Genomic DNA, 23,079 nt, shown 5'->3' with positions numbered 1-23,079 from the left:
TGCCTGGTGCTTATGTGTGTGGGTTGGGTGTATAGTCATCAGTACCTGGAGTGTTTTGTTGCAAGGACTGCTGTTGATGTTTTCTTCTTCCTCATTCTAGGATCTATTTAAGTTAATTTCTTGTATTTGGTAATGCACTCTTATACCCTGCTTTTTATTTTCTTTGGTCTGCAGGTTTAACTGACATATGATTTTACTATATATAGTATGTTTTGTGTATGTTAGAAACTTCTTTTGCCCAATTTTGTACAGCCCTTGTTTTTTTCATTTGGCTACTTGTTTATATCCATTGTTTTTCCGGTGTCAGCTTGTGCCACATCTTTTACTATTCCATGCGTGTGCTCTTCTAAACTGCATTGTGTGTGTCTAAGATTTTCATGGTCTGTGCTCTATCATATTTGGTTTGCATTTCTGCTTACATCATATTAGTCATAGCAAAAATAACTACTTTTTACTGCTGTCTATGGGAAAGCTTTGGTTTACCATACAAAAGTAATGCAAATTAGTCATAGTGACCTGGTCAGAATAAAACTGCTGTTACAGTTAAAACTGAGCTTTAAGCAGGTCAGGACAAGCTCGGAGCAAGCCCCATGATTTGCAGCCCTGTGGTCTTGCAAACTCTGTACAAAGTCCGTGGCCTATTACTAGCAATGCCAATGCTGTATGATGGGGCTTCAGGACCATAAGTGGGCTAAGCTTGATCGCTGAAGTGATGCAAAAGTACTCCTCCTTGGAGACAGGTTGGAAATCTTTTATAAGGTTCCCAAATAGTGCTGCTGATTGATTCTGAAGGACTGTGAATGGCTGAGTAAGGGTGTGGTTTGGAAACTTGCTAATCCATCTTCAATATCAAATTCAGTATACAGTAGAACTATACTAATTACATTTTTCAGCTTGTAAACTTTGGACTGTGAACATTCTTGGTTTTCCTCTGTTTGTCACTTTTTTCCACTTTCTAGTTTTTGCTGTCTTCTGTAGGTTAACTGCAAAAGCTAAAATAAAAACATTGAAGTTAGAAGACAGTATCATAGCTCAGAGTAGCAATAGGAGAAGCAGAATAGGTACAACTGTATGTTACTGCTGGATATCCCAGTTCCTGTATTTTTAGTGAGGTTTGTCTTAGTTGCGTGGGTTCTTAAATTATTTTTGAAAATCTGCAGGCCCGGATAATGTGGGAGTATCCCAGGCAATGGCCATTCTTCACTCAATCTCTCTTTTTGAAATAAAGCTCTGTAGCTCAAACAATTTAAATTTAGTTTGAATTGAAGTAATGATTTGCAGAATTAAGTCTTAGCCCTGGCTTGCATGTGTAACAGCCTGGAGAACTTGGTGGCTTTTTTTAAAATCAGTCTTGTCGCTTCACACTGAAGCAGTTTTGTGCACAGTCATTAAAAAAGAAATTTCTAAATAAAATTGTATAATTTGATTGGCAGCCCTGTCCCCTGATGAAAGAATGACTGTTTTCATTTTGTGAATATGCTGTATTATGCTGTGCTCGAGTTATTCAGATATTTATATTTTTAAACGTTTGTTTATTTCAAAGGCTAACAAATAGGGAACATGTGCATAGTGTAAGTGCTACAGTAGTATTGTCTTTTATATTTACATGGAATGCTTCCACTATATTGTCAATGGGCTGTTGGTTTGTGTGTTGTTCTTTTTATTTTAAGACTTGGTTTTGTATAGTATTAGTTATCATTTTTTCTTTCTTTCCCTTTTCTTCAACTGAAACAGGGTTTCTTTGATATAGGGGATGCACTTGATTGGTTCAGATGCACGGGTGATGTCAGTATTCTGGAAAGGCTGGAGAAGCTTGGTGATTTTGGTTGGTTGCATCTTGAAATTTTCTTTGCTGAATGTAAGTATGAACTTTTGAAGAAACAATGCTGAGAAAAGTCACCTGTGTAGTAGTTATGACACAGTTAATGTTTGTATGCATTTCATTAGTCTGGAAGTGACTGGAAAAATAGTGGTGGTGGTGTGGAGTTTTTTTTCTTGTTTTTTTCTTATTTGAACCAGCCGATTCTTCCTTGAACCTCTGTATGTGGGTTGTATTTACAATGCATGTGTTCTTTCTGAACAGGAGTTCAGAACATTTTTTCACTTTGGTGTCCATTATGACCTGTATGTGCACCCTGTAGTCCTTTAACTTAGTTGAAAGTTGCCTGAAATATTATTTGAGTCTTTCTGTTAAACATTTGGCAGAGGATTTTGTCAAAATACTGACACATTAGTCGTATTTCAAAAATTAGCTCGTGGGAGTTACTGTAAAGCATTAACACTAGCAGAGAACTTCTGCTGAAGTGACAGAAAGCTCCTAGATCTGCTGCTGTTGATGGGTGTGAGGTGGCTTGTATTGTGATCTTACTTTTTGCATATATGCATTCTAACTCAGCTGTTGCGGTAAGTAATAGAGTGGTAGAAGTCGAACTTGCATATAAGGAGAAGAATCTTTTTATAGTTAAATACTCAAATACAAAATCTTTAAAATACAAACCTCTACAAATCCTCAAAGTGGAAATTCTTTCGAAAAACAATTGAGTTCAATTGATTGCTTGAAATTAAGGAAGTGCTGAAATGTTTTACAGTCTGCAGCCGATTATTTTGGGCTTACCCGATAATAAATAAATCCTTTTGTTCTGCATGTTTCTTTTGCCGAATTTGTTTCTGTTAGTTGCTATGTCAAATTTCACTTCCTGTCAGAAAACAGCATGATTCTTAGCAGCAGAAGATAAACCCTACTTTTCATCTTTGGTAGCTTCTTCAGGCACTGTATTTTTCTGAATTTTGTCTACAGGCAAGCGTTATATTACCAAAGTTGCTTTGGAAGATTGTAATTTAGTTGAAGAATTTAAAGCTGTGACCTGTGAAAACTGTAGGAAGGTGAGAGAAAACATCAGAATGTGTTTGTGGGGAGGGGTTTGTGTGGTGGTGGTTTGTGTTGTTTGTTTGGTTTTTTTGTTTGTTTTTGTTTTCTTTGCTGGTTTTGGTTTGGTTTTGTTTGTGGTTTTTTTTTTTTTTTTAAATTATCAAGGGTTATAAAAATGACCAAATGATTAAAGATAAAGGTTTCAAAAGCTTGAGTGAGTAACCATCCTGTCATAAATAGTGATTTTGAGAGATCTTGGTCTAATATACTGAACATTAGTTCTTTACGTGTCCAGTGTATATTGGAGAGTGTTTCCCTCCTAACTGCCAAAAAAACCTCAAGGAAATGCAGTTACTATTGATAGATGATTGTTCAACTTGATCTTTTTAACACAGAAATAAGTTGCTCTCAGATTCTTTGCCTTATATTTCTTTAGTGCAGATATTTGTTGTTGTTTGTTTTTTTCAGTGGGAGTTTAGTTAATTCCTGTGTCTTTGGTACAGTTCTGTAGTTCAGGAGCTACGCTGAAAGGCGTTGAGTAGGGAACTGGTTGAGCTATGCTGTACTCAGCCTGCTTTGCTATTTGACACATGCTCGCTTTTGATGATGACTACATTATGGAACCCAGGAGAGCTTCTGAGTTAGTCCTGCTCTTTTGTTATTGGTCATTGTATTCTTGTCTGTGTAACATTTCCGTTTGTACATTTTTAAGCTTATTAGTTGCAATGAATTAAAAGCATTAAATTACAACTAATAGTGCGTATGTAACGTTCTGTTTTTGCAAGTGTAAAGACTTAGCTGCCCCTTGCTAAATGTTTTCTTTACTTCTCATTGCAACTGAGGTTAATTACAGTGGCTGCCAAATGTGTTTGTTTTTTCTTGATTTCACAGAACAGTGAATCTATGAAACAGAAAGGAAATGAGGAATTTTCCCAAGGAAACTTTGATCGTGCTATAATGTCATACACTAAAGCTATAGAATTTTGGTAAGAACAAAAATGGTTTACGAGTGTGTGTTGTATGTATTCAGCTTATTCAGATTTACCCTGATGCATGAGCCAATCTACTTATAGGCCAAATGATTCCTAATTAAAAAAAAAAAAAGCTACATAATACATTTTTGTTTTATTTTATTTTATTTTATTTTATTTTATTTTATTTTATTTTATTTTATTTTATTTTATTTTATTTTATTTTATTTTATTTTATTTTATTTTATTTTATATCTTGTTGCTAGTGGTTGCTTATGCTTTTACTGCCCCAAAAGTCCTGTTAGGGTTTAAAACTGATCTAAAATGACTAACAGTAAGTGGGCTAAATCTGATAGGAAACAGGTTATTGGGTATGAATAGCCCCTTTTGGTATCATCCCTGCTAAATATTCTTCCAGCAGAACAGTATGGCCAACTGTTGCAAGTATTTATCATCTCATGTATGATGCAGAACCAGTGAACAAGAACAGGTTTTTAAGTATCTGCTCTTGACAACTTTGTATGCAACAGGCTTAATTTCCTTTTGGAAGTCTTGTTTAATTTCTTCTCAAAAGTCATTTGCTGAAAGGCTTTGGGGACTTTCCTGGGCTGTCTAAAGGGGCAAGACGACAGAGATTAAATGAGAATTTCTGCCCTATGCATATAAAACATATATCCCCCTACTGTAGTCTGCATGTATTATAATATGAATTAACCACAGAATGCAGGTTTGGTGTAGTCACTGCTTGTGCTGTAGTCATGCAAATGCTGCTTTTACAAGTTCTGGTGTGTGTGAAATATGGTGAAGTTCACTAAGTCCCACCTTTCATAAAATACTCATTGTGCAAACTGTTTTACTTTTTCATTTTGATGTCTGTAGCTTTATGAATGTGCAGTTGAAAGGATTAGCATTTTGCTGATGTCTTGCTTCAGATTTTATGTCACAGAGTAGGATACATTTAAATCCCAAATTCAAACTGATTTTAGCCTCCTTGAAAAGTTGGGTAGGCTGACTTTGAAGTGACTGTACCTGTGATGAGGGAGCAGGCTGAGAAGGCTTTGCTCAGGGCAGCTGATGAGGGGGAGGAAGGATCAGAATTCAGTGAAAGAGCAAAGGAAATTCTATTGCTTGGAAAGAGCAAAGGAAGCCTCATGGTTTCCAGGTGGCTGTAGAGCTGAGCTGTTGTTATAGCTATTTGATAGAAATTGTTCTTTATCCTTAAGACCCTTGGGTGAAGGCTAGCTCAGTGATTTTTGCCAGCTAGGGAATCCTTCATCCCCTCTGTGCAGTCTTCCTTTTCTCATTCTGCCAGTGTTGTCTGACTTTAATCTGCTTCATCATCACACACCTTCCCTAGCTAGCTGCATCCTCCCTTGGCTTCCTTTCAAATGGCTGCTGGCTTACAATACTGATTCCCTCCTCTCATTCTCCATTAGGTATGTTGGGTGCAATTCTTTAGCTCTTTAGAACTGCTGCTTAGCCTGACCAGAGGGTGTCAAGTCTCAGCCAGAGGTATGGGTGCAGGGAGAGGGGACTCAGGTTCGTCGGTCCCCTTGGTTGGAAAAGTGTATACAGGATTCTTAAGGTCTGTAAACAAAAGACTTTCATTTTGCAGCTTGGCCCAATTGCCAAATGATTTGGTGGCAGAAGGATTTACATTATTTTAGGTTCAACTGGTAAACATAAAAGTTTGTGGCACATGTGGGGCTGTTAATCTTATGTTACTGTATTACTTATAAGAAGAAAAGAAAAAGAATAGAGGTATAGGAAAGAAAGAAAAAAGAGAGAGAGAGAGAAAGATTTCGCCATCCTTATGGCTCTGCTTTGTGTGTGATGGGGTTCATAGTGTTGGATGCAGCGATGTGCGGAATCCTCTAGTGTCTTGTTCAGTTCCTGCTGTGAGACTAGTGGGCAGGGTGGTCCTCAGGATGGTGGGTGGCTGCCAGCTCAGTGCTTGCACAGATGAGCTTTTTATGGCCCTCTGGATCACCTACTTGCCTCATCTTTGGTCTTTTGTGCAGGCATCGCTGGGAGGGGGGTGATTGAGAACGATGGAAAAGTCACAGAGGGTCTTGGGCCACCTTGAAGGGTGTCCGAAGTCTTTTCCCTTAGTGCCATGCTGGGTCTATCAGGACACGAGGCTGCATGCCCTTCAACGTGTCCCCAACCTCCACTATCAGCCAGCTGGCCTTTGTGGTTCGTTAGCTTGTGGTTGATCTGTAAATCACAATTCCCATCTCCTGCCACTAGGGGTGTCCCATCTTCTGTGGCTGGAGGAACTGGTTTTGCCACAAAGTTTGAGCCATTATCCTTTCCAGTTTCTGACAGAGAGTTATGAAAAAGCTGTAGACCCAGTGATCTAGAAGCATTCGTGAGGTGTTTGATTTAATTATGTCTTCAAAGTTAGGAATTCCAGAACAAAATAAAATGGGATGTATGTGACAGTCGAGCTAGCTTTTCCATACTTTCCACCTTTTTAAGCCTTTTTTTGGTGTTTTATTGGTGTTTGGTTTGTTTGTTTTAAACAAAGCTGAGATTGTAGGGAACATACTAGCCATACCTTTGCCCCATTTGAGGTGTGCTTTGTTTGTCAGAGCCTAGTGAGTTGGGGAAGAAGTTTAAATATCTGTCCTTTTTTTGGTCCTGTCTTTTTTTTTTTTTTTTTTTTTAAAGGAGGCTGAGCGTGATTTGAATTGGTTTGAATTGGTTGGCCCGAATCTTACAAATCATTACATGATTAAAACTAATATTCTTAGTGACTTAACTTGTATATCAATGGGACTGTTCAAGGAAGCTTGTATGTAATTGCTGATGCTAGAGTGCTTGCAGACAATTATTGTGAAAACTCACTTTTCTTTTTCTCCTGAAGATTTTAAAAAGTATTACGCATTATTAACTTTTTTTTTTTCTTTTTTTTAAGTCCTGCAAACCATCTTCTATATGGAAACCGAGCTCTTTGTTTAATTCTTACAAGGCAGTACAAGTAAGTAACCCCTTGTTTATAATCTAAAATATTGTGGTGGTGGGCAGTTAAAAATTTGCAATATACTTAGGAGAATAGTATTTTAAAACTTAAATATATAGTAATGGTGATTACCTTATAAAACTGATATTTAGAAAAACAAATAATTAGCTGTATCTATTGGCAGTCTGTAATACCATTTACAATTTGTGTGTGTGGGTATAAAATAGGAAAAAAAAAATCTGTGTACTAGTGAGTATAATGGTTTTTATTAAACCTTTTGAAGAAGACATCAGTGTGTATGTGGGGGTTATTTTCCTTAAGCCAGTTGTTAAGCTAAAAATCTTGTGGATACCTATAACTTTTATGTAAAGCCAACCCAAGAATTTATTGTTAGTATAATTGAAGTTTGGCACTTTCAATGCATGTTACTTTTTATTTGTTACTCTTAAAGTTATGTTTGTCCAGGACTAGCATGTCTTTAACTGACCAGTGGTTAGTTGTTTACAGCCATGGAGTCTGTGTCAGGCCTGTGCCCCATCTCTTGTCATCTCATCCATGTACAGATTTGTGTTGCATCCTATGTCTCTATCTAAATCTATGGTTGTACCACACAAAGATAAACAATAGAACAAGTCACCGGTAGACACTTGGTCAATTGGACGAATTGCTGTCACAGTTCAGCCAAGTAGATGAAAACCACTGGCAGGTCATGCTGTAGTTCAGCCTGAGCAACTCCAAGAAGCCTCAGTCCTGAGACTCTGCAAACTCAGTACAGAGCTTATGGATGCTATTGGCAGTGGCAATACTGCATTATGGGACTACACAGTTGTATGGTGTTCTCCAGATCATCTGCTGGAGAGTTTGTGGCTTTATGCAGGCTGTGTGTAGTCCTCCCATTTTCAGAGCCTGTGAGGAGAGGCAGTGGTCATGTTCCCTCCCAGACTTTGGTGGGACAGGACCGCTCAGGGTAGCTCAGCCTCATGTTTTGATTTTCCAACAGGGCTTGGGAGCAACTTGCTGAGCACTGCACCAGGCTGTCGAAAGGCAGCACTGCAGGAAGGACTAGGTGGATAAAACAAAGTGTAACAGCACACGCTATAGAGAACAAAACAAGTGCTTCAATTTTTTCTGATCTTTTTACTCCTTTTATAATCTCTTACTATCTTGAGATTCTGTACCTTGCTATCTATCTTTTACTCAAGCAATTCTTCCTTGTGTTTGCTTCTTTTACAATATGAATATGGTGCAATTTCTACCATTCTAATCACTAGTTCTGCTGTGTTGGTTTTTTTTTGTTTGTTTGTTTGTTTTTGTTTAATTACTCATTTTTTAAAATGTGTTGCCACTTCTCTAGATTCTGCCATTACTACGTGGTGTTTCTCTAAGTTGGGGAGGGGTGGTTTTTTTTTTTGTTCTAACTTGCTTTCATTTAACTGAATTCTTCCTGAAATCTCTGAATAATTTTGCTGTGTGAAACATGCTTGCTGTCCTGAAATTGTCTCTTTCAGGCTTTTCTTTAGTGTCCAGCTTTTGTTACCACAGAGCATCTCATTCTCCTCCTTCAGATCCCTCTGTACAAGCTCCTCTGCTATAACTGTTACAACAAACAGTGATAGTGACTAGGCAATTTATGAACACTTTCATGCGAAATGAGATTTTTTTTTTCATGTTCCTTCCCTTTATGGAGGTAAAACAGTGAATGCCTGATAGGCGTTCTCAGGCCTCTCGAGTTAGGTGTCACTGCAGACATTTTCTAGGGACCCCACTGAGGCAGCGTGATGCAGCTATTGAAGGAGTGAGGTATTTGTAAGCTTCCTAATCTGAAGTAATCCACGCGTGACCACTCTTTGTTGTAGTTTACTACATTCTGTTTATGTGACACATAGCTGTAGTTCCATGGAGAATGAGTGGTGTATCCCAGAGTTATGTGAACTCTGTAACTGCCCGCTTTTGGCCAGCATTGGTTATCGACAGAGGCCATCACTGCTGCTCTGTTCTATCCTGGAGCTGTAAGGATACTTTGCTTCTCTTCTGACCTGACCAAAATTGTAATTCTGGTTATTCCATGACACCTTGTATATGAAAAGTCAGTTGACCGTATTCTTTGGGCTTCAGTTCTTGGGAATTTTGGAGGTTACTGTCTGTCAGTGCTCAGCAGTTAATACTTGTACCCTCAAATCTCTAGCTATGATAATGTAACTACTCTAATAGGATTTCTGTAAAAATATTTTGGCTTAATATTCAATCATTTTTAGTAAGGCTTTGCTTTTTAAAGGAGCATTTTGATGGAACCCAGTTAAGAGTTTGGTACGTATGCAGAAATGCTGGAAAACCTAGTAGGTAAGGGAAGGGAATAAATACCTGATGGGTGAAATAGTTGAGACTGTAACATTTTAACCCAGGTGAGTTTCAGCTGAGTAGTATTGTCTGACCATGCCTTTACACAGGTGAATTAACTGTTCTTTTATTTACTTTGTATTTGCATAGCACCTTGTATATCTGATCTGCAGATTTTTCTGAAATATAAATAATAAAACCCCTTATTTTTCCTCCCTTTAATAAGGAGAGCCCTTGCTGATGGAAAAAGAGCCACTATTTTGAAGCCTAATTGGCCAAAGGTTAGTTTCATTTACGTTTCAAAATTGTCTTTTGTTTGCACTGTAAACAAAGGTAAGAACTGAAAGTCTGAATTACGCATTTGACCCAGGTGGATGTGAGATGTTCTCATCTGCATTTAGCACTAATGAGAGTAGAATGAACACAGTACTTTGTGGACTAACAATTCTGCTTCTTCAGCCAAGTACCATAGTTTGCTTGTGTTCTCATATTTAAAATGTTATTTTCACACATTGTTACACAATGTTCTCTGCATATGTAGGCAGAGGAAAACATTTATTACATTGTTGCACATAGCTGTGTTATCACAATGCTTTAAAAAGAATATATGTTGTCCTTACAGTAAAAAAAATCCTGATTAATGATCAACATGTATTTCCCAGTATTGTTGGCCTAAAGAAAAGTAAATAAGGGATAGTTACAAAGTTGCAAAGTAGTAGTTGAGATTAGGGGAAAAAGTGAACTTGCAATGTTGCAAAGCTAGAGGCTAGCTGCTACTCCCAGTGAATTATCCTTCTGTTTCAGTGTGCTGAGTTGTTGAAAACTCTGATTATTTGTCATTTGACCTGAAACAAGTGGAGGAGATAACTTTTGAGTATGATAAATTTTACTTTGTATTGTCTACTGCAGCTGTTTTTTACATAAGTTGTTTTCTTCTCTGTGTGAATGCTTGAAATTGTGTCACTTGTGTCCATATAGGGTCACTACCACTTCTGTAAGGCGCTGTCATTACTGGGGGAACATGAACTGGCTTTGAAAGCTAATGAGAGAGCTCAGGAACTATGCAGGAACATTATTGATGGACTTAAGGATCTTATTCAACAAAATTACAAGTTAAAGAAGACATTAGAAGAAATCAATGGTAACCTTTTCTGATTTCAAGATTACCTTGAACATAGCAAAATTCCTTCATTGGTAACCTTCCTTTGAAAGTAGCTAATTCCTTGTATTTTTTTTCTTCCCTTCCTATGTAATTTTTATAGGTGTTAAACAAGATAAACAGAAACCGAAGAAGTCACTTCCTGAAAAAAAGTAAGCAACTGTCCAATTTGCTTTTCTTATTTTAGTGAGCGATGCTTGGTATAAGGTTTAAGTAATGCATAGCATAGATACTGCTCAATTTTATCTATCAGTAAATAAAAATGGAAAGAAAAAAAATATCAGAACTGCAACCAGAGGGCAGCCTAGGAGTAAAGAGAACTTTTAGGAACTAAATAAGCTGTCTTGAGATGTGTTCTACTTCCAAGTAGTTTCCTTCAGCCTGAAGTTTTACCCATGTTGGAAATAACAGGAAACAGGTGCATTTTCATGTTTTTTGTCTGTCCATCTTGAAGTACTTCACTGTTGAGGAAATTTAGTGTCTGAAAATGTCAGTGCAATAACAGAAAAAAATGGGCATGAACTTTGCTATATGAAGTTCACTAGGAGATTAAGCTGATCTGAGGATCTGAATGCTAGCAAATGCATTTTGGGAATGGTAAAAATGAATGTGCATGCAAATATGTAGAAACTTGGTATTGCCACATCCATTCTGTGCTTTTGCATTGCACAGAGAGAGAGTAAAAGCGAATCTATATATACCCAGATTCAGCTAATTTACAATGTATGCCATAACTCTTGTATTAAGCATTTTTCTGAAAGATATTTTTGATTTCTATTGGTCTATTTGTTACCTGTGCTACCTGTCATTTAAAAACAGTCAAGTAAGTAAACTACTAAACAGCTGTATGTAAGCCTGAAAATTCTGGAAGAGCTTAAAGTTTTGTTTTCCCTCCTATATTATACAAATAGAATGTGGCCTTGGGCAAGACTGCTTTTTTAAAAAAATAATTACCTATATTTATTTTTAAATAAACGTGCAGTAATTCAGTTCTTGTGCCTTTTATAGAAAATGGTGTGCTTTTTTTGCTGTTAGATTTTTGCATAGCCTTGGACTGTGCAATTTGAAGGTACAAAACCTGGCTGTTTGATCAAATCCTTTAAATATGCTTACGCCATTACACTTATATGAGGGGTGAACTTGTATTCATCTTTGGCTTTTTTGTGATACATCTACGGTATGTGTTTTAAATATGGGGAAAAGACATGAACATTGCAAGAACTAGGGTTTTCTCTTTTTACACGTTAGAGACGACAGTTCTTCAAAATCTCATTTAATAATCTCTCAAGAACAAAAAGAAATAGAAAAAGGCAGAAAGAGAACACAGTCTGATCCTAAAGATCATCATTGTCCTCAAAACCAGGATACCATGGTAAGTTGCGCTACAGCTGCAATTACAAGACTAACGGTGTCTTAATTTTCTTTGCCCTGGAATGTGTTATTTAATGGTGTGGGTGAAATTTTGCAGCCACTGTGTTATAATAATTGTGTACTTTCTCAGCCAAGCACTTTTTATGTAACATTTAACTACCAAGTCTATGTTCGGAACTTTGGATTTGAAAACAGGTGGGAGCTGGTTGCTTGAATGAGGAGGAGGAGACTCGATGTTATGAGGAGGAGAGGGGTCTCTTTGGGGTTACTGACAGTGAGACTGAAGTCCTGTCTGATTTGATTGACTGCCCGTTCCAATGTGCATTCAAAAGTCGGCTTCCCTTGGGCTTTAGGAGAGGATTCAGTTAATGTGTACTGATGTAATGGAGTTCAGTGCAGGAAGAGGCTTTAGCCAAAGTTAATTCACATGCAGAGCTTTTGCTATACCGGAGCATCATTTTGCATTGATACTGTGACATTAAGATATTTGTGTGGCTATAGACCACTATTTTCATGCTGTGTAAACAGATTTCATTTGTATGGGAAAAATGGTAGTTAAATAGTGTGCCTGACTGGATTGTATTTAGAACTAGGGGTTTTGTGGTTCTCAAATATACGTTTGGCCGGTGTGTTTAAATCAAGTGTAGTATAGTGATAAAATGAAAGATGGACTTGTGTTATTTCAGTAGCCCTTTGTAATTCTTTAGATGAATTCATTCAATTTAAAAGACAGTTTACAAGCACAAATATTCTATTAGATTATTACACTTTCATTAACTTTTTTGGTGAGAAAGGCTCAAAAGAGAAAGTGAAGCTGTTGTGAGGGAGATTTAGACTGCTTAAAGAACCACTGCCAAAGATACCAGTAAAAGTGGTTTTATTGAAGTGAGATGTTGTAAAAGTGAGGCTTAATGAAGTCCGATGGCAAAGTTCTATCTACTACTCTGCTGCACAGAGGATATAATAATGAATCACACACACAGAATCACACAGAATCGACTGGGTTGGAAAAGACCTCAGAGATCATCAAGTCCAAACATTGGTCCAACTTCAATCCATTTACTAGATCATGGCACTTTGGAATTACCAATACAAGACCTTAATGCTGTGTGGTACAAGATTATGTGCAATATCAGTCACTTATCAAAGATCTGAAGTTGGTAAGGGGTCTCTCAACCTTGAGATGTCCCAGCTCCAGGGGAGATGGTTGCCATACTGCTAGCTACGTAGGAGGGAGAGCTTAAAAAAAGCTCACCTAGGCTGTCATATTCATGGAATAAAGTCATTGGCCCATAGTCAAACTACATGCGATGCAGAAGATAGGCATGAGACCCCTCGTACCTGTGGCTTCCTTTGTACCTTGACCAAATTAGTTTTGGAAGAATCAACTGCTATTTAAGTGTTAATCCCATGATTGGTGTTCTGGTTTCTAAGCTCATGTATGTCAAAGCTCACTGTGTCACCCTGTCACCGTATAGGTTGGAACTAGAGAAGTTCATGGCTTGGTCATGGCCTAGGCCTTTACCTTCTTTGGAGCCTGAACAAAACTACTGCTAGTTTGGTCAGAGTTGAATGCATCTATCACAGAAGCTTAATAGAACAAACTTCATTCTCTACTAGTGGTTGAGTTTTGTTCCTGAAAAATACTTAAACTAAGGGTACATGCTAGTGAAGGATGACTGAAGAAATCCACTAACAAAAGCCTCTAATTCTGCCTTTTAGAAGGTAATTTTACTGTTGAAAGTGCAATAGCATGCTGTGTTGGCATTCTTTAACCCTGGTAGGCAGTTCAGCCCCACACAGCTTCTTGCTCCCTCCTCTCAGCAGGATGGGGCAGAAAATCCTAAGGATAAAAGATAAAATTCATGGATTGAGATAAAAACAGTTTAACAGGCAAAGTGAAAGCTGCACAAACCAGCATAGCAAAATAAGGAATTAATTCAGTGTTTCCAGGCAGATGTGTAGCCATTTCCAGGAAAGCAGAGCTTCATCGCGCATAGTGATTACTTGGGAAGGCAGATGCCGTAACTCAGAACTTCCCCTCTTTCTCCTTCTTCCCCCAGCTTTTATTGCTGAGCATGACATTATATCATGTGGAATATCCCTTTGGTCAGTTGGGGTCACGTGTCCCAGCTGTGTCCCCTCCCAAATCCTCATGCACCCCCAGCCCACTCGCTGGCAGAGCCGTGTGTGAAACAGAAAACTCCTTGACGTGCAAGTCCTGCTCAGCAGCAGCTACAGCATCCCTGTGTTATCAACACTGTTTTAATTGTAAATCTAGAACACAGCACGATATGAGCTGCTATGAGGAAAATTAACTTTATCCTAGCTGAAACCAATATGTATGATTTTTCCGTAAAAAGACAAACATGTACTCCCAAAAAAGTGGAAAGTTGGGGGATTTTGTTGGTGCTCATGTTGTTTTAGGTGGTTTTTGCTAGTGGATGTCAGTAGAATTTCCCAGCTGTTGCTGTCTTAGTTCCTATCTCATGTCCAGTGTCAAGGGGATCCTGTAAACTATTCCTGTGCATAAATTTTCCTGAGTGGTTTGTTTTGCTGGATGCATGCAGACTCTGATAATCCTGCTGTAACAGCATGGAATTAAAAATTTAGTAGTCAACTTCCAGTTTGCTACAGACAGTTCCTCTCTTTCACACAAATTATTAATTTAAAGAAACATTTGTACCTCTTTCTGATCGTCTTTACCATCAATATTGTAAGGTTATTGCTAAATTGTTATCATTTAGCATATGAAGTGTGCTAATAAGCTAAATAATATAAAAAACAAGATGATAAGTAATGCGAATCTAATAGCAAGGTCAAAATGATTTAGCATGCACATGTGAAGAAACTCTTTCAGGTTTCACGGGAGGGTGTATCAAAAAAAAGGTGACGCATTCGTGGGGAAGATGAAACCAACATACATGGGCAAAGGAAAGGAAACAAAAGTTCTCATTTGTTGAAAAGGCACTCATTTGTTGAGTGCACAAGAAGTGCTTAAAGATGTTTGACAGTCTCATGAAAACTTTTGTCTGCTTCTATGCGATGAAAATCTTCATAATGTAGGTCTGTGTAAATTTATCTTCCCTTAGGATAAATATTACTGCGAAAAAGGCTAGTATTTGTCAGACTGGTAGATAATATAAATTGATATGAATTTGATGGAAAAAGGTTTACGTGTACAAACACACTTTGATTAATGAAATGTTTTTTTCTTTACCTCTTAATTTGGGACAGAATATACCATATTATGATTGTGATTTCTTTGTTTAAGGCAGTGTTTTAGTTATTTTCTTCGTTTAATTTTAGAGATTAATATCTGCTTGTTTTCTGTTATCTGTGTTAAACCAAACTAATATATTTTTCGTAAGGTGACTGACATCCAAAGAACAGAAAGCAAAAGTTGGTCTCTGGAGTTTCCACCGAGTAAGTTGTTTGGTTTTTTTTTTTGCTATTTATCAAGTCCAAGTTGGTTTCTCTCTTGCTGTTTTTGTTACAAGCAAAAGTGTATCTGGTGTTGTTTTCAGAACAGTAAACTATCATGCTTCACTTCCTTTACTATTAGCATGCAGTTACTTAGATACTTCTCTCCTGTATTTCTGTTTTACTTCAATCATGCTTTTGTATTTTGAATCTACTTTACATGGATGAATTCAGAATTGAAACTAGAACTAAAAAGTAGAATGCTGAATCACAGACTAGAAATGCATTCCCTCCTTCTGAGACAGGTATGGGATCTAAAAGGATCTAAATTTGAGAGAAGTGTGTGGGTAATTTCAGTATTCATAATTCATTTGTGATTACTAAAAACTCCATATACACCCTTAAGAAAATAATCCTGCAGTTAGAGAGGAAGGAGGCCACAAAATATTTGTTAGAATGGATCTTTAGCTACAAACTTTAAAAGGTATAAGTTGATGTGATTTATTGTTTGTGTTTGTGTGTTTCATTTTGGTTGTTTTGTTTGTTTGTTTGTTTTAAAGTGATTAAAAAACCCAACCTAGCTCTTTAATTGAGAGAACTCTCACCCCTTAAAATCCCATAGTGCCAGAGTTACTTTTCTGTGGTGAAAGTGAAGTGCAAGAAGTTTTGATCTTCAAAGTGAAATCTTTCCCTGAATTTGCTTGGGTTTTTTATCACCTGCTAAATGTGCTGTAACCAAGAAAGCATAAGATATTTCCGTGACCTTCAGAAATTGTTCTTATTTGTAATGTTTGTATGGAATACTCCTACTGGATCTGGACGAGCTGCATGCTTATGCTGTATTCTGAAACTGTGACCTCCAAGTACTGACCCACAAGGATCATCAGGTCCAACTCCTGTCCCTGCATATGACAACCCCACAGTTCACACCACGTGTCTGAGGGCTTGTCCAGTCTCTTCTTGAACACTGTCAGGCTTGGGGCCGTGACACCTCCCTGGGGAGCCTGTTCCAGTGCTCCACCACCCTCTGGGGGAAGAACCTTTTCCTCATGTCCAACCTAAACCTCCCCTGGCACATCTTCCTGACGTCTTGGGACTTGAGAGGGTGGTACTAGACATGAACATTGTGGGCAGCGCCTGCTGCCTGTGGTGGAGGGGCCAGGGTGTCGGCAGCCTGTCTGCTGCTGATACTGGTCAAGGAGAGGGTGTCTGCAGTGCCTGTGCTGCTGATACTGGTGAAGGAGCAGGATGTTGGAAGGATAGCTGATTTTTTTTAGAGGTTGAGGAGGGAAGAGAGAGAATGAAAGGCTGAATGTTGAGAGAGAACTGAAAATACTTCTAGAGATCATAGGACTATGAAGCATTGCGTTAAATGTAGTAATTTCAAAGATACCCGTGCTGATTCCATGTTTTTTCTTTTTTCTTTTTTTCCTGTTCTTCCTTCCTCCTACTCCTCTCCCCCTCGTACTTACTATGTCAGTACCGATGTAGAAGAAAATATTTGGCTTGGCTTTGATTTGAAAGGAGGAGTTACTTGCTGAGTGACTTAGCTGATACCAGTTTACTGTGGGTGGGGAAGAAGAACCTTTTTCTTAGCCATTGTCCGCTTAAAGGCTCAAGACTTGCAGTTGATTTAACACAAAGGAACTTTATGCCAGTGTATCTTCTCTTAAAGTTGCTGTCCTTTTTACTTTCAGTTTTTGTCTGCGTGTACTATTTTCTTGAGTATGTGTATGTTTCTGTTAAATATCTTTGTTTGCTTCTAATGGGAATGTCCAGCAAAAGCAATACTACTTCTACTAATATTTTAAAATGTTTGTGGGGTAAGTGAATCATGTTTCCTGTTCAATTAATTTATCTTCTCTAGTCTATTAACAATAATTCCAAAGGATTTGCTTGTTACTCTTATTTAAAAGTATTTTTTTTTAATCTGAAAGTAGTGTATTTTTAAGTTGAGTGGTACATGGGAGTAGTAGTGTCTATAGGAAATTCTTCTGAAATAATTTTTGCTGAATGGCTTTGAAAATTAGATTATTCAATGAAAAAATAGTGCTGATTAATTATTTCTTTTGATGATGGGGGGAGCTTGTATTTCTTGATCTTTTAAAGATTTTGTTTTGAATGATAGAGCAGTTCCTTAAGGTAAAGGAAGCTTTATAATGAAGAAAAGGTGTAATATATCTCTATCTCTAAATGGTTAAATGATGATATGCTTGAAGTCTTTTCTGGCTTTCAAAAAGATTATTGCTTTCCATCATCTAAATGTTGATCTGTTATGAGGAATTTGTGATGGTTATTGGTTAGCTTTGGAGTTTTTAATGCTAGTGAACTGTTTCGATAGACACCTATTCAGACCCCTGTGAGAAAATTTCAAGAACTAATTCCTGAAATAATCCTGAGCATGTTCAGTCTTCATGATGCTTGATTTTTGTTCTGATTAATTTAAATTTTATATCACTAAATAGTTTTTAATGAGAAATTACTTGTGGCACAAGGCATGAAGTGTGTATGCATACGATTTAACTTGAGAAATGAGTACATGAGACATCCCACTGGCTTGAGTGAGATTACTCAAATGGATAGATTGGTATTTTTTCCACAATCAGTGTCTTTCAGTATTTTGTATCTAATCATATAAAATACTTTGAGTATCATGAAATTAACATTTTTTAACATAGTTAAAGAAATGTTATATATAAAATTAATAACTCCTTATGCCAAATTCCATTTTATGGTAGTTCAGCATAAGCATAGTAATTGAGCAATATGTAATGATTTAGGTAGCTGTAACTTATGTCTGTGTTCCAGTGCTTGAATAGCTTGAATTCAGGTGCTGGACTGTAAGTTATCTGTGTGATTGTGTCCAGTATTAGGAAGCCACAGTTGCCTCCTAAACTGTTTCTGAAAAATAAGAGCTGTTACTATCCCCTCTTGGAACAGGTAGCTGAGGCAGAAGGCAGCGTTCCTGTATGCCTTGTTAAATCCCTTGGGTTCAACTAGCAAAAAAATCTGCTGCTCCACACCCCTTTAACGTACCATATGTATTAAGAAATATCTGCAATGTGAGATGTTCAGCAGTTCTGCAACTGAATTCCTTAGCTGCTTGTTGGTTCCTTACCAGTCCAGAAATCCTATTCTTTTGCCTTGCTTGTCTAATTGTCTGGTTACTAGAAGGCAGCTCTCCCATAAGTGGGTTTTGTCACCATTGCTGTTGAGTCATTAACACCTTGTAAAGTTCTAACTTAAGATTCTTGAAAATTAAAAACTTACTGCCTTAGTCATGAATGTGCCTAATGATATCCAGATACCTAATGTTATGGTTTAATTCCACAGAAAACGGTTGAGAGCTTATTTTGCAGTTACTGGCATGGCTTCCTGGTTTTGACCAATTACAATAAAGTATTAAAACCTGCTTCCTTCTTCCTTGTTACTGATTAATTGTTTACTCAGTTTGTAGACCCTGTAACAGTGTTAGATCTGTGAAGCTGTTAAAGTGTATTAGTGAAGTTTTGTGTTACGTCTTTGACATTAAGTTTCAGAGTTAGAAATGAATCAGTGTCACATGATAGATTCTTTCTCATAATTGTGATGCAGTATTTCCACATCCTCAAACATTTTTATTTTGTAATTGGGGATATTTATCTTGATCTGACTCATATGTCTACAGTTCTAAGATTAATGTGGCTTGAACTTAACTCCTTTAGCAATGTATTTTTGAAGTAGCAGACTCTTGTAAATCTTTTGTAGTCACACTGGAATATCCATAGTGATCTATTATTCCCTTTAAAAAAAAATGTAGTTATCAAGTAATAGTGGATATTATCAACTGCTGTTTTTTAAAAGGTACTGATTTATTCAGCTTGACATCCACTTTATTAGTTGTTACAATATTGTAAAGTCAGATCATATCTACAGAATTTAAGATTCCTCTGTTTGAAGTATGTTTTCCCCTGTATAGGATTAATAAAAACTTACGTTACTTAATAAAATCAAATTCCTACTGTAATGCTCAGAGCTGGTTTGTTGAGAAACTTCTTGGTTGTGTTTGGTTTCCATATTGTCAGTGTTTAAAGATCTATTATTTACAAAGCAAAATGTGAGTTCCAAGAGCATTTTTTTCCTTTGTTTTAGGTGATGGTCATTTTGTTTGAAATACTTTTTCTCATTACAGGCCAAAGTCATCACAACAAAGGCAGGCCAAAAAACAAACCTGGTGTCTCTGAAAAGACCAAGTAAGAAATTGTGTTTATTTTTTAATTTATTACTATTTTGCATTATTTAATGTACCACTTGAAAGTGAGTTAATGCAACTTTGACTTGCTGCTTGCAAACAAAGCTTTGTTTACATTGTTAGTTCATGTTAAGATAGCCAATTGACATTCTCAAAATCCTAGTTTTCATGAAGGGCCTGAGTTATTACTTGAAAGCTAGGTGTTTTCCAAGGCTCAGTTGAATTTTAGTAAATGAAGGTATAATTTTAATAACTGCTGTTTAAAAACTGTTGCCCAAAAGCAAGTCACACACTATACCCATAATAAAAAACTTGCTACCCTTATAGCAAAAGAGAATAGGAATCTTGTTCCAATCGTTACATTCAAACTTCCACTGCAACATAACTGAAACTGTATCTTATTTTCAAGGTCTCTTTGTACTAATTCTTCTGTGTGTACCAAATAATTTTTAAAACTTCTCTGCCTTTCATGTGCTTTGTAAGAAAAAGAGATTTGCCTGTGAGGAAAGCATTGTGAATCAGTCTCAGAATTGAATACTAGAAGAGAACTTTTACTTTAGTTGTTTGTAGTCTTTTAGTTGTTTGTAGACTTGAATCTTCACTTAAAGCAAATCAGTGTCTAGTTTTAAGTACATAAATACTCTGAGTAGAACATGCTGAATGTCAATGAATGTTTTGATGGTTTGGGACCAAAATTAAATTAGTTGAGATAAAAAGCACAATAGATTTTATGGACAAAATGAGTGCTTCCATCTATTACAATGTTTAAAACAAGGTTTAATGAAAGAAATCATTATTTCCAACCATGCGGGGGCCAACCTGCTCCAAACAGGTTTGAGGAAATTGCTGCATTTATAGGTGATTCCATTTGCCAGTGTATTTCCTCATCTAGTAGACAGTTAAGGAGTGAAGAGCTGCTACTGCTGACTTATTTCTGAGATGACTGAGGCAAATCATGACTTCATTCTGTGTGGCCTTAAGTATTGAAGCTTTCAGTGTTTTAACTGGAGCTATGAAATCAGACAAATTAAGCTCTGACTGCACTTTTTTGCTTTTATACTTCTTTGGCTAGTGTTTTTCAGTTGTGTTTAGGATGATTAAAAACAGATGAGGGGTACAAGAAAATAAGCTGTTTATATTGAAATAGAAAAGTTTCCATTAACTGATAATTTTTAAAGGCAGATTTTTCATGTAGAAGGGTCCAAGCCTTTAGGAAACCTGGGAGCTGCACCTGATTAATCAAAGTGTGACACAAAGCCCTACCATCTTTTAATATATATTATGGTACAATCCTTTTGTTTTTCCATAACTCTTTTTGAATACCACTGTAGCTGAGAAAACCGAAACTTTGTCACAAGAGAGGTCATTTATGTTATTTAACTGGCTTGCCACTTTCTTGCCACTTTCTCCTTTCATTTTAAGTGGAGCAGGGGGGCGAAGCATTAGAGAGAAAAACATTAGAATTCACTGTGGGAAAAAATCCTCTTTAAAGTAACTCAACCATCTGCAAAATAGCTTCTCTTATATGGGTGTTTATTAGACCCATTAAAAAAATACAATATTTCTCAACAGATGAGGTGCATGGTCAGTTACAATCTTATCTCTATTTCTTTAATTAGCAAGTTGCTCAGCTTCCAAAAATGTAAGGAATCCTTTGACATGGTAAAATAATTTTATCTCAGCAGATGAGTGTTTGCTTTCAAATGTGGGCCTGAACTGAATGTATGTTAGCATTGAATAGCAAACTTGGCATTGAGGATTTAGTTTAAAGTATCAAGCAATACTTTTCATTATTCTTTCTCCATTTTCTAGTTGTGCACAGTGTTTCTGCTGAGGTAGTAGAAAGAAAGAGCTGGCAAGAACAACTCTGTTCCTCTTTTCTCTGCTCTCCCTGCCTCCACCATGTATAACTGCTACATGTATTTGATTTTAAGTGGTGGTTGTGCTAGGATAAAGCATCTTGTACTTGGGAAGAGTAGAGGGGGGGAAAGAAGCCTAAGCACCCATCTTATACAGCTGCATTTGGTGTAGGAAAGTTCTCTAGTCACCTATGCTACCCCTTCATAAGCTCAACTAACCTGAGAATAAGTTAGAAAGGATAAAAGAAAACAAATTAAAAAATGGAGAGGACTCCTGCTTCCCTGGAAGCCCTCGTGATTCCCGAGCCAGAAGTATATGAACTATATGAGTAGCATCATAATACAGTATCACATTACTTGTTAATGTGAGAGAAAGTGTGCCGTAATAATCTAGCATGTAGGTGAGTGTGATGTGGTTGATAAAAGTGCAGAAATTTGTTCCTTGAAAATAAGATTCCGTATAAAGTACACGTACAAACTCATGCCGTTGTCCTGTTATTTGTAGGGATCACCTTGAATTGAAGACAGACTCTAAAGCCATCCAAGATAAACTCTTCTCTACTGCGCAACAGGTAACTGGGAATTTATTAGCATACAACCTTAAGCATAAATGATTTGTCACCTTTTAGCAATGCTGTCCAGAATCTCGGTTCATTCAAAAATTTTATACTTCACACTTAGCCTGACTTTTATCAGGAGACAAAGATTATATGATTACACTGATTTATACTGTCTTGTTGCTCATAGTCTTCTTTTTGCTTCTCCTCCTGTAAGACCTTGCACTGGAAATTAGCATAACAAAACTCAGTGTAGTCACAGCTAAAAAACATTAATTAAAAACATAGCTCACTTGTATCTTCATTTGTAAGAAGAACTACGAAAATAACTGGGGATCATTCCCGAAGTTCTGACTAAACATGTTTTCCTGGGTTTTATACAAACATTTGGAAATAATTGTAGAACATTATATTGAATTGCTGCTTAAAATGCTGTACAATTCATAAATTGAGAGTTTTCCTTCTCAGGTCTTAGTAGTAATGGATGATGAGCATCCCAAAGCTCTTTAATGAAATCATGGGGACATACATAATTAGTAATTTCCTCTCTGTTACTTTGGGGAATTAGATACCAGAAATCTGTATTCAAAATAATTAGTTTATAAGAGAAAACTGAATTCAGAAGGTGCAGGTTCTGCCTGCATTAAGACCCTTTAATTCCTTTAAAATAGCTAGTTTTGTGAGGCTAATACATTACTAGTATAAAAAGTAACATTTTTTAGTTGGCTTAATCAGCTTCACGTGTCATGTAGCTTAACATTAAGTTAATACAGATTGTTCTGTTCTATGACTATATGCTCTGACAGAATTACCTTGTATCGGTAGTTCTAGGAAATTAAAATATTAATAAGTGTTAAGCTTTTTTTCATTGACTAAATTCTGTGTTTTGGTCTTTTTGGTATCTATTTGTAGTTTCCACTGTCTCTGACACTTGTTTATAACTGTCATTAGATCATGGCTATTTTCTTCTCTTTGTCCTTTTGGGTCAGTTGAAATGGGATGAAAGCAAAGTAAGATTGAAATTCATAGATGGTCAGGAAAATACATTCAGGACTTGCATTAAATTTAGTATGTCAAAAGCTTAATTCAGTTCAAATTAATACAATTAAGCACACCGTTAGAGGAATGTTAAAAAGACCCACAAAAAAACAATAAAAAACCCCCACAAAAAAAATCCAACTTCCTCAAAACTACAACGAAACCAAACAAAACCCATAAACCAAAACAATAACAATAAAAAAAACCCCAACTAAATGAATAAAAAACCTCAAGCCAAACCAAACCAAAAACAAAAAAAACCCCCACAATATGGGAACTCAAAAGTTATTATGTTCCAG

At 36.8% G+C, this 23,079-nt stretch overlaps 1 protein-coding gene across 9 annotated transcripts in view; it reads left to right on the top strand.

Annotated features, from left to right (window-relative positions):
* TTC3 (tetratricopeptide repeat domain 3) overlaps positions 1–23,079 on the top strand; it is a 66,787-nt gene that overhangs the window by 8,742 nt on the left and 34,966 nt on the right. For 6 of the 9 annotated variants that reach the window (XM_080351389.1, XM_080351394.1, XM_080351393.1 and 3 more), the window contains exons 7-17: positions 1,735–1,858; positions 2,798–2,883; positions 3,761–3,855; positions 6,761–6,823; positions 9,369–9,423; positions 10,121–10,283; positions 10,405–10,453; positions 11,550–11,673; positions 15,044–15,098; positions 19,267–19,327; positions 21,691–21,757. In XM_080351389.1, the coding sequence (XP_080207515.1) occupies positions 1,735–1,858; positions 2,798–2,883; positions 3,761–3,855; positions 6,761–6,823; positions 9,369–9,423; positions 10,121–10,283; positions 10,405–10,453; positions 11,550–11,673; positions 15,044–15,098; positions 19,267–19,327; positions 21,691–21,757 (942 nt within the window). Of the gene's footprint in view, positions 1–1,734; positions 1,859–2,797; positions 2,884–3,760; positions 3,856–6,760; positions 6,824–9,368; positions 9,424–10,120; positions 10,284–10,404; positions 10,454–11,549; positions 11,674–15,043; positions 15,099–16,212; positions 16,919–19,266; positions 19,328–21,690; positions 21,758–23,079 lie in introns of those variants that run through there. The other 3 variants (XM_080351390.1, XM_080351391.1, XM_080351396.1) reach the window with 3 other exon arrangements.

Source organism: Nesoenas mayeri (genome assembly GCF_963082525.1).
Source record: "Nesoenas mayeri genome assembly, chromosome: 1".
NCBI lineage: Eukaryota > Metazoa > Chordata > Aves > Columbiformes > Columbidae > Nesoenas > Nesoenas mayeri.
Note: the sequence above shows the minus strand (reverse complement) of the source record. Positions and strands in the feature narration are given on the sequence as shown.